Source organism: Geotrypetes seraphini, chromosome 12 (assembly GCF_902459505.1).
Source record: "Geotrypetes seraphini chromosome 12, aGeoSer1.1, whole genome shotgun sequence".
Lineage (NCBI taxonomy): Eukaryota > Metazoa > Chordata > Amphibia > Gymnophiona > Dermophiidae > Geotrypetes > Geotrypetes seraphini.
In genome coordinates this window covers 1,420,154-1,432,512 of record NC_047095.1, presented here as the reverse complement: position 1 = coordinate 1,432,512, position 12,359 = coordinate 1,420,154, and the positions used below count along the sequence as shown (strand labels likewise).

General features: G+C 40.5%; 1 protein-coding gene across 6 annotated transcripts in view; it reads right to left on the bottom strand.

Moving 5' to 3' along the window:
* The window catches only part of LOC117346711 (ADAMTS-like protein 2), a 114,205-nt gene that overhangs the window by 68,969 nt on the left and 32,877 nt on the right, over positions 1 to 12,359 (bottom strand). For 4 of the 6 annotated variants that reach the window (XM_033916732.1, XM_033916728.1, XM_033916731.1 and 1 more), the window contains exon 2: positions 9,672 to 9,809. In XM_033916732.1, coding sequence (XP_033772623.1) covers positions 9,672 to 9,703 — 32 coding nt within the window. In that variant the 5' untranslated portion in view covers positions 9,704 to 9,809. Of the gene's footprint in view, positions 1 to 9,671; positions 9,815 to 12,359 lie in introns of all 6 variants that reach the window. The other 2 variants (XM_033916729.1, XM_033916730.1) reach the window with 1 other exon arrangement.

The following is a 12,359-nucleotide window of genomic DNA, read 5'->3' as shown; positions in this document are numbered from 1 at the left end:
TTCCCACCCCCACAGTATTTTACCCCGTCCCACCTGCACAATATTTTTCCCCAGATAGTAAGTCATATGTGTACCAAGTTTGGTTGAAATCTCTCCATGCGTTTCAGAGTTATGCTGAGTATTCATCTGTGAGCCCGAAAACACTATGGGGTAGATACTAAAATCTGTCATTTTCAATCATTTTTACATATCCCCCCCTTTCCACCCCCACAGTGTTTGTCCTCAGATAGTAAGTAATGTGTATGTCAAGTTTGGTTGAAATCTGTCCATGCATTGGAGTTATGCTGGAACATACATACATACACACACACACATATATTCAACTTATAATGTGAAATATTTGACAAAATGAATACAATACAACTAACGCAAAACTTGATTATAAACAACATTTTTAGTTTCACCTCCAGGAGCAAGAACATATAAATTCTTGGGTGAACCCACCCTTGAGCAAGCAACATAGAGTTGTGGGCCGCGAGACCCCCAGAACATATCACCCCAGGTAGTGAGGGATCTGCATACCAAGTTTCGTTCAAATCGGTCAAGCCGTTTTTGAATTACTGTGAGAATGGCAGCTTTTTACATTTTTTCCATTGACATGAATGGGTGAAATCTGATTTTCTGTTTGTAGCTCCGCCCACGTGTGCAGGTGGGCTGCGAGACCCCCAGAACATATCATCCCAGGTAGTGAGGGATCTGCATACCAAGTTTCGTTCAAATCGGTCAAGCCGTTTTTGCGTGATCGCGGCACATACACACATACACACACATATACACACATACATACCTCCGATTTTATATATATAGATTATTATTTAATAATTGAATAAATACGTGTAAATCACAATTTCACCTGTGTTCCACCCTGAACATGCCTACAACAGCATGGTCCAAAAATAAAAACGCTCTTGTCACTGCCCATAGTTTTATGTGGGGCAATTTGATAAAAAAAGCATTTTGGGAGCAATTCTACAACTCGGTGCCTCCATTCACGAGTCTATTCCATAAAGGAACTTAAAAGCCTAGGTTCAGTACAGAATGCTAGCATAGACAAGAATCAATGTACTGCATAAACTCAAATATAAACCAAGATTTTTGGTCTTTCATCTTTTGGGCATCTTGACCGGTATTTCGTCTTCAATACACCCTACCCTCCTGCAGTAACCCTCATTTCTTGCCTTTGCCATTACCTTCACCCCCACCAATAACTGGCATTTCTTTCTTAACACCCCACCCCCGCAGTAACCAACATTTCCTGCCTCCACTTCCACTCCTCCCTCAATGACTAGCATTTATTTCTCAGTGCCCGCCGCCACCATCACCAGCAACATTTCCCACCTCACCCATAATCAGCATTGCACTTATTTGCTTCTCCGGTAGACACGGATACAGTTCTTCACTGACTGGACTGGTGCGGGGCCTTGGTCATATTTACCATCCCTTTCCTAACAATTCCTAGCTTTTTAGGCCACCATCGCACATTGGGAATAGTTTCAGTTCAACCAATGAAAAAATTTCTTCTTGCATAAGGAGGGAAGCATTGAGAGGGTATAGTTTATCTGAGGAGTAAGGGTCATTTTGATAGAAGCTATTCTGCCCCACCATGAAAGGAAGAGTGGAGACCAACGAGACAGGGTGTTAAGAACTAAACTTTTAATTTTAGATATGTTTAGATCTTGAGTTTGAATCGGATCTTTATGTATTAACAGAAAATATCTGACTTTGTGTGGAATAACAAAAAACCTCGTATTGCTCTCGACAAGCTGAAAGCCTCTAAAATTAATGGGGGTTTGAATGTACCAGATTTTCATTTTTATTATATCGCATCATTGGCCAAATATGGAGCCTATTGGATTATTAACCCTAGTACCCAAGACTCACCAACCTGGTTTGACCTGGAACGGTTTTTATGTGCACCATTACATGTTTCATGCTTGTTGACGGTGCCAGTGCCCAAACTTTTGAGAAAATACTCCTTATTGAGTGCAACGCAGCATGCCCTTCATATATTAGACGTAATCGCAGAGATTTCAATTAAAGACAGTCCACTCTTGTCCATTTGGAATAACCCCAAAATCCAAATCAATAGTAAATCTCTTTCATGGAAAAGGTGGCAGCGGGCTGGTTTGTGGTCTCTCCATCAGATAACCACTCTCACTTCGTTTGTTCCCTTTGTCACAATTTGCTCTACTTACCGTACTCATTGTCTCCTTCTGCTTACTCACAGTGGCTTTCTCTTACTAAGACGTTATCTTCTATGTCTATACGCTTTGATTATATGACATCCATTCACACTTTGTATCACTGGTCCACATTGGCTATATCAAAAGGTAAAGCGATATCTCTCTTTTATAGTATTCTAAGAGATCACTCTTTCACATTTTCCTCTCATTCCATGAAACATTGGGAATCTATGCTGACAACCTCACTTACTGATGTTGACTGGGAACTCTTCTGGTCATCGACAAACCGACCTCTTTTATCATCCAGAGTCTCACAATCAATGTTCTTCATTATGTGGAATGCGGTATGGACACCCTTTCGGATGTGGAAAGCTAACCTAAAACAAGACTCTATATGTTGGAATTGTATGAAAGAAGCTGGGACTCTTGATCACATGCTTTTCCACTGTGCTAAAGTTCGTTCCTTTTGGACGTGCATTTGGGACACCATAAAGTCTATTACCAATTGTTCAGAAGAAATTTCCTTTGACATTATAATTCTCCGATCTCAACACCCTTGTTTTACACAGTCTAACTGTCCTCCTAAACTCATTGATGCAATGTTTGTGACTGCCCTTATGCACATCTTGAAAAATTGGAAGTCCTCTTCATTACTAAACTATACCTTTTGGTGGAATTCTTTGAGCATGTATCATAAATTTGAATCATATGCTTATGAAAAGAAAAATATAATTCGACTTTCCAAAAGTTTGATACAATGTAAATCACCCTGGAAATTCCTAGACTCATATGTTCAATCTATTTCATAGACACTCCTCTCTTCTTCTTCTTCTTTTTCTTTACCTTCATCTTTTTCCTCATTTTATTCTTTTTCTTTCTTCCTTCAATTTCTCTTTCCTCTTATCTTTTCTTTTATTATCTTTTCATGAACAGTCCTAGTACTTTAGATCTTTTAAAACGATTCAATTCTACATTGCACAATATAACTGAATATTTGTTATACTAAATGTTTTGTTTTATTTTTTGATACCCTGTACTTGAACTGTTTCTTATATTTTTTCAAAAAACTCAATAAAAAATATTGAACTTGGGAATAGTTTCAGTGTATTGTCTACCGTAACACCTTAATCTTTTTCTTGGGTGCTGACCCTAAGATGGATTCTAGCATCCAGTAACTGTAATTTGGATTATTCTTCCCCATATACATCACTTTGCATTTGTCCACATTAAATTTTCCATCTGCCATATGGCTGCCCAATGTTATATGTCCTAAGGTCATCCTCAAATTATTTTTTTCACAGTCTGCATGTGTTTTAACAACTTTAAATAGTTTGTATCTGCAAATTTAATCACCTCACTTGTCATTCTAATTTTCAGATCATTTATAAATATGTTAAATAGCACTGGTCCTAGTACAGATTCCTGTGGCACTCCACTATTCACGTTCCTCCATTGAAAAAAATGGCCATTCAACCCTAAGAGGGGTGCTGAAAAGTTCTCAGCCCAACCAATCAACTTCCTAATTTTTGCTACTGTAGCCGAAAAGAGTGCTATCTTATTTTGCTGTGTCAAGTTGCAGAAATGAAATTCTGTTTTGACATTGTTTCAAATCATTGATTGAACTATATCCATGTCATTCTCTTCTTGGTTGGGCTGAAAACTTTTCAGCAACCCCTCGTACATTCTATTTTCTGTCTAATGAGTGATCCATAGCAAACTACCGTATTGCCTCTTATCCCATGACTTTTTGACTTTCTCAGGAGACTCTCATGAGGATTGATCAAAGTCTGACCTATCTGTCTCACGAATCCAATAAAAGATATACTCTCTAGCAGAGACTTGCATCATTGAGGAAGAGGGAAGGAATCAGAAATTATACCATAGGACTCTTCTGCTGAATGACTGGAGATATCAGAGTCAGACTCCTTGAAGTACTCCTTTCTAGGTGGATCAGGGACTTTGCACCAAGAGGAGTGTCGATTAAACGTTGAGGTGCAGGCTGATGGTTTTGATCCAGGAGATAACTCCTCTACCAATGACAATACATGCATCGAGTGGGCCCATGCCAACACCAATGCTTGATGTCAAGCAGGGGTGCATGACCTTGTCCTTCATTGATGTTCTTCAGTGTATCCTTGGGCTGGGCTGCGGCAGGTATGGAAGTGGTTAATGCCTGTGAAGACTGTAGCATTCTTGAAAACTCTTGTCTGAGCATAGAAACAAGACATAGAAACATAGAAAAATGAAGGCAGATAAAGATCATATGGCATAATTTAAAGAGTGGGTAGGGTTGGGCAGACTGGATGGACCATTCGGATCTTTATCTGCCGTCATCTACTATGTTATATCTAATTTGCCTAACCATGCCATCTATTATCCCCTCTCCCTTAGACATCCAATGTACTTGTTCCAAGCATTCTTGAATTTAGATATATTTTATCTCAACCACCTCCACTGGGAGGCCATTCCAAGCATTCACCACCTTTTTAGTGTAAAAGTATTTTCTGAGGTTACTTCTGAATCTATTCCTTTTCACCTTCATCCTATGCCTCCTCATTCCAGTTTCCTCTCAATTGAAAGAGACTCACCTCATGTACATTTATATCACATAGGTAATATCTTTATCATATCTCCCCTCTCCCACTTTTCCTCTAAACTACACCTTATGACGAAGACTACTGACAATTTTAATAGCCTTCCTCTGTATCAACTCCATCCTGTTTATACTCGTTATCTTTTGCCATTGCCTTTTCAACCTGTTTGGCCACCTTAAGATCTTCACATATTATCACACCCCAATTCTGCTTCTCTTTCATGCTTGAAAGTTCTTCATCCCCTAAATTGTATCATTTACTCAGGTTTTTGCAGCCCAAATGCATGACCTTACATTTCTTTGCATTAAATCTTAGCTGCCAAATTTCAGACAATTCCTCAAACTTCACTAGGTCCTTCCTTATGTTATCCATACCATCAGGAGTGTCTACTCTATTGCAGATTTTGGTATAATCTGCAAAGAGGCAAATCTTACCTGATAGTCCTTCAACAATATCGCTTATAAAAATGTTAAAAAGAACAGACCCAAGAACAGAACCTTGAGGCCATTTAAACTTATCCTCTGTTTTCCAAACAATAACCAATTCTTAATCCACAGCAGAACATGGCCTCTTTTCCCATGACTCTTGAATTTTCTCTGGAGTCTCTCATGAGGAACTTTGTCAAAAGCTTACTGAAAATCTAGATATAGTATATCAACTTGATCACCTTTATCCACATGTTTATTCACATTTTCAAAGAAATGCAGCAAATTGGTGAGGCAGATAAATGTCGCTATGTTTTATTGTATAATCATTGAGGTGGGGTGGGAGAAAATGAGTGGTTATATATATATAATTGTAAGTGGATGTGCTTAAATTGATGTTTTATGTGTTATATATTTATGTATTGCACTTTTGAAGTATGGAAAATTAATAAAGAATTATTAAAAAAAAAAAAAATGCAGCAAATTGGAGGAGTCCAGAGAAGAGCGACTAAGCTGATAAGAGGTATGGAAAACTTTACATGCGCCGACAGGTTGAAAATGCTGGGGCTATTCTCCCTGGAGAAGAGGAGACTTAGAGGAGACATGATAGAAACCTTCAAGATTCTGAAGGGCATAGAGAAAGTGGATAAGGACAGATTCTTCGAACTGCGAGGGACCACGAGCACCAGGGGTCACTCGGAGAAATTGAAAGGGGACAGGTTTAGAACCAATGCTAGGAAATTCTTTTTTACCCAGAGGGTGGTGGACGCATGGAATGCTCTTCCGGAGGTTGAGAGTAGGCGAGAGCACAGTAAAGGGGTTTAAGGAAGGTTTGGATAGGTACCTAAAGGATAAAGGGATTGAGGGGTACAGATAGCAGAAGAGGTAGGTTATAGAAGTAGAGGTAGATTATAAAAGTCAAGAATTCACTTCACAGGTCAAGGACCTGGTGGGCCGCTGCGGGAGAGGGCCGCTGGGCGAGATGGACCTCCGGTCTGACCCAGTGGAGGCAACTTCTTATGTTCTTATGGTGAGGCAAAACCTCCCTTAGCTAAATCCATGCTGATTCTGTTCCATTATACCATGTTCTATAATTTTATTTTTTATAATCGTTTGCACTATTTTGCCCAGCACTGGAGTCAGGCTTACTGGTCTGTAATTTTCATGCTTGATGTCAATGCCGACGTGGTACCGAAAAGTTTTTCGGCTTTTAATTACCTCTTTTGCATGCGGAGACAGAGGTCACAGCAAATGTCTCAATGTTCAGGACCCAGTCACTGGACACACAAATTATGTGAGAGTCAGAGCATGAAATGGTCTGATTACCATCAAGTCTCAGTTAGGGCGCTGGTCTTTGACCAAAGGCCGCCACACGAGCGGACTGCTGGGCATGATGGATCACTGTTCTGACCCAGCAGTGGCAAGTCTTATGTTCTTAAGAACATTTCTTAGAGCCAATTGGTAATCTGTTTGACATGAAAGGGGAAATGGCCGATGTTGTCAAAGGGCTCAATGGCCTGGGGAGGTCGAGTAACTAGGATGTCAAAAATAGTTGACACTCCCGGGAGGAAGAAGAGACTCGGAGTGGCCCAAAGGCCAAAAAATGAAAAATTGTCAAAAATGACCAGAGTTGAGTAAAATTCTGGAACACAATAAAAACAAGAAATTATGAGGCAAATAGTAGAAAATATGTAAGGGAAGGTCCAAAAAAGAAGGCACAAGTTTGATACACTGAATTGAAAATTGAAGACACAGCTTCTCAGCTCTGCGGAAAATGAAGAACTGATGGTCCTGCGAGCCAACGTCAGGCAGGAAGGTACTAGCATGCATGCTGTATGGGAACTGCCTAAATATTTAAATTTTAACAGTGCACTTGGTAGTGTCCATATCGAGTTCCGTGGATGATATTACCTACATGTGAGAATATTATGCCTGCTTGTCCTCAGAGAAATCAGCCAAACTTTTATGACTCACTTCAAAATATGAGAGAATAATAACCTCAATAATCGTTGTACTCAGGGTACCTTATACACTCCAATGGGAACTCTTGTTGGATAGCCAGTGGCAGAAAATGTACGGTTGAGGTTTAACCTTATCTTTTGTTCCCCCGACCTTGAAAAAGAACTCCGAAACGCGTCGGGAAGGGGAACCGATAAGGATCTTAAGTTAAGTGATACACTTTTAAATCCTTTTCTATTCATGAGCTGTTTAAGCTATAATAAGTTATTTGGATGTAATAATAAATAAGGATGTAAAAAGGAAAAAGAAAAGAAAAAATATATATCTCCATAAAAGATATTTATTACTCTCCATGTAATGGGAATGGTGAAGAATTCCAACACCATTGACTCGTTCTGAGAAAAGTGGAATCTGAATTCCCATTGGAGTGTATAAGGTACCCTGAGTACAACGATTATTGAGGTTATTGTCCTCAGAGAAAGACATAAAGCTGCTGCAACAGGTGAGAGGGGAGGGAGACATGCGAGTACATTCATTGAGATATGACATAATCAGTATGGATTTAAACAACAAAAATAAGGGAACTTCCAGTGGCGCCATGGAGCTGTGAGGTAGCTGTGAGATGACTGCAGCTCTGGACTATCCTGCATTAAGTGCATTCAATGCTTTTACTGGGGTGGATGCCAGGACTGTGGTAGACCTTGCTGGCTAACAAAGAATGCCAGGGTGCTCTCGGAAGAACCATCACTCAAGCCCTTGGAGTGGTAAAACGTATCCCAAGCTGTCTGGGCACACATTCAAGAGAAAGGGGCTGTTTCACCCCCGGCAGCCTTGCACTATTTTATAATACTGCCCTAAAGATGTGTTTAATGCATTCTCTCTTCCCATGGAATTTATGCTACAGCTGTAGTGTGTGAGCAAGGCATTGTTAGAAATGTAGTTTCATACTTATTACAGCCACTCCTGCTTACTGTACAAGCTTTATTTCTAGTGATCTTTCTCCTAAGACCCCCCTTTCTCTCATCTAAACCTGAATCCTTTGTCTTACTTCTGTGCTCTGATGGGTCAGTTAAGGTATGACCTTTCCTTGCCACCTCTGGTCAAACTCTGCTCCTATTGGTCTTACCTGTAGCCTCACTCTGCCATGTGGGTGCTCTTTCTAAATCCTTTGTTCAGAACGCCAGTCTCTCTCTTGCTTATATCAGCAGCATATAGCTGGTCTCACTGAATAGAAGACTGTCTTTTTCATCTTGAGCTATCTATCCCACGCCAGTATGATCCTTCATCTAGCCTCTGGAATCATTTCATCTTACTAAACTAGTCTTCAAAGTCCGCTACAAACTTCTGCCTTTCCAGTCTCCTACCTTACCTACTGCTGCAACATACTGAAACAACAAAGCCTATGCCCAGGGACAACAAACCCATGAGAAATTCTACTAAAAGTGAGTACATCTACTTATTGTTCAATAAAGCATAGTTCATAAAATTTATAAGAACTTTCTATGTGTGCATTGGGGCCAAGGTTTAGCTACCTGTTAATATAGTCATATTTGCCAAAAGAGTTCTTAACTGAGACCACTGCTACATTGGACAGAATAGGGGCAGCAGCACAGAGATGAACCTTTGCCATATCTAGAAAAACTAGCTTGCTGTTTTGCTAATGTAACTTTTACAGCAGGGGTGGGGAACTCCGGTCCTCGAGGACCGTAATCCAGTCAGGTTTTCAGGATTTCCCCCAATGAATATGCATGAGATCTATTTGCATGCACTGCTTTCAATGCATATTCATTGGGGAAATTCTGAAAACCCGACTGGATTGCGGCCCTCGAGGACCGGAGTTCTCCACCCCTGTTTTACAGTGAGAACTGATGAAAGCAGCAGAACAAGTGAGGCTTCTCAAAATTTAGGTCTTATTCATTGGTTTCCTCTCTCTGGCAGTGTCGCAAAGGTGTATTCTGTTTGCTCCCAAAAATGCACACTTCCTTGTTTTTCAAATTCACCCTTCAAGTCCACATTTCAGTTCCTCATATTATATTCCGAATTCATGTGGACCAGTGTGAAAAGACTGCTAGTGAGCGCTAGCATAGCAGCGCCTCCATATATTTAGATTCAAAAGCAGAATAAGCTATCAGAAATTGCTCAGGATACTTCCTCAGGAATGAAATATAGTCAGATTACCAGAAGGAATCTTACTAAATTTAGGGCCTGTTTTACAAAGCCGCGCGGCAACACCCCTGAAGCCCTTTAAATCTCTATGGGCTTTGGGGCCGCTAGTGCGGCTTTGTAAAACAGGCCCTTAATATCACTTTCACTACTTAAAAATGATATACATTTGATGCTTTAGTACAAAAGTATTCCAAAATGTTTATATTTATTAAGATTTGCTGAAGTTATCATGTAACCTCCCCAGTAAAGTACACTAAGATGCCTGATCTGCAGAAGTCTATCAGAAATCCCTCCCCCATAATCACAGCTCTTCTGTTTCAGGAGTCTTAGTGGATTTGACTCACCTTTGGCGCAGACAGTGCCTTTCACGGGACATCACACCTCCCCCACACGTCCGAGAACAGGTGGACCAAGAGCTCCACTCACCCCACCATCTGGTGACCTCTTCATCCCAGGGCACAACTGCTCTCGACACGTCCCGACTGTCCTGACAAAACGAAAGAACAGTCAGTGAAGGAACCTCCAGCCATGCATATCTGTAGTCCACTCCATACGCAAAAGATACATAACCAGATACAAAAGTTGTGGACCTGAGAAAGTTTCATAAGCTTTTATTTGGGGCTAGAAAGTTTCATCATATCATACTATTTAACTGCTATGCACTATGCTGAGATGGTGTTCTCTTCCACCATTTTGTCTGGTCCACAATGGCTAAGGCATTGTAGATTGTTATTTCATGGTCATCCCACTGGCCAAACTGAAACATGGCTTAATTGAAATTTCAGGCTTGTTTCAGCACCAAAGCCAAAACTGGAACTGAAATTCAGCCAGCCTCTAGTAAATTGAAATAAACAAAAAATACGCTTACATAAGTCACTATAATGAGTTCAAAACGTATTTTCTTATAACAAAATTTATATCATGCTTTCATGTGTGGATAGGTTGTGCTCGGAGACATGGAGGAAAAAGGGGTACACAATCCCCAAAAAACCTCACCACCCAATCATTGCAGAACTTCCACTTTGCAAAAATATAACACTATGCATAGCATCAAGAACTATTAAACAGCACGTATGGTATATTTTTGCAAAGTGGAAGTTCTGCAATGATTGGGTGTTGAGGTTTTGGGGGGACTAAGTTCCCCTTTTTCCTCCATGTCTTTGAGATCAACCTATCCACACATGAGAGCATGATATAAATTTTGTTATAAGAAAATACTTTTGGAACTCATTATAGTGATTTATGTAAGCGTGTTTTTTGTTTATTTTCTTGATTATACCTTTCACGCTTTCCATTTTGGAAACTTGTGTCCTCCTTTTCATTTTTGACTTAGCCTCTTGTAAATAGCAAGTATTAACCTTAAGGCAAACAATTACAACAGTAAAATATTCAAATACAAGTGCAAATTACTGCATAGCATGCTAGTTACTAGGTCAACACAATACACATGAAAATATCTTAATAGCAAAGGAGGCATGTGGAGGTGGAACATAGACAGATAAGATTGAGTAGCAGGAGTTAGACAGAAAAATAAGGGTAGCAAGAAAAAAAAAATGCACATACAAACAGAAAAGGTATATGCAACTGATTTCAGCTAGAGTGCATGCTGCATTGTGCACAGCCAACACTAGTTCTTGTGTGTGTGAGACTAGCTAGTTAAGTTGCCTCTTCCATTAAAGACTTGGGAGAAAATTCAAGCTTTACATGCATCCTGAAGTAGTCTTGCGTTAAGTGAGCCTTTCAGGGAGTACTCGAAAAACGCTTGTTGGTGTATCACCCTGTGTGATGTCCTTTGGAGAAGTTGTGGTAAGCAATATTCCTTAGGAGGACTTTAGTGATGTTGGAGGTGTATAGAAGGTTTTCCTGTTCTTCAAGTATTTTGACCCATTTCCTTTAAGGGCCTTGAAGATCAGAGACATAATTTAATTTTAGCCTTGTACTGGTAGGCAGTGAAATGTTTGCAAAAATCTCAAATCTTTGGCTATAATCAGCCATTGTGTCTTTTATGGCAGTCAGTACTTGAGGTGCCTTCTGTTAGAAGAATCAGAAATGCTACCATTCACTCTCAAGTTTTTGGGCAACTACATGGAATGATTTGTCAGTTGAGCTCCAAATGTTATGTGATCTGTGTTTGTTAAAATGTCTTAAGTTCAACAGACATTCCATCTATTGGCAAAGGCTTCTCCTGTATGTAGATATGAATTGCACTTTGAGGAGATTTAAAAATTCCATAGTACTTTCTACTATTTCTGCAAGCCAATAAGTTAGAAGTATTTTAAATAAAGAAATTCTGGTACAATAAGGCACGTCTGACTTCTTTACATAATTTATTATCTCATCACCTGTGCAGTAGCATTTTAGCTATCCATTTCTCTCTTCCTACCCATCCTTCAGTAGGGGTTATGGACTAGGGCTCATACACATGCCCTGTCTGACTCAGGGTCAGATTCTCAAAACTCACCGGTAAAATTCAGCGGGTTGATGTAGTGGAGTGATTTTTCATTTACTGGTAATTCTCAGCTTAATAGCATCCAAATTACATGCATGCTATTTGTGTGAAGAATCACCGGGGGGGGGGGGGATGGACTGCATCTAGTGCTTGCTTAGAAGACTAATCACTAGGTACAGATCCTCCCTCCTGTCAAGGCTGCTGTCCCTGCCCTGATCAACTGAGCCACAGGTCTTCCCATGTTCTGCCAGCTCAGCTGACAGACCGGCAGGGAGAGCAACAGAAGAAAAAGTCCCCCCTCCTGCCGACACCCCCACCTCGCTTGCTGCTTGCCTCCCCCCCCACATACACACACACTACAAGATCGGCAAAAGGGATGTCCACTCCTTCTTGCCTCAGTTGCTGCCGCCTGGACCTGCCTGGAATCCCCCCCCCCACCTTTAAATTGAAGAACAAAGAACAGCAGGAGGGATGCCCACTCCCTCCTGCCACCGAGGTCCCCTGCACCACCTTCCCACCTTTAAATTGAAGAACAGGAGGAATGCCCACATCCTCCTGCCTCAGTCATCGCTGCCCAGACCTG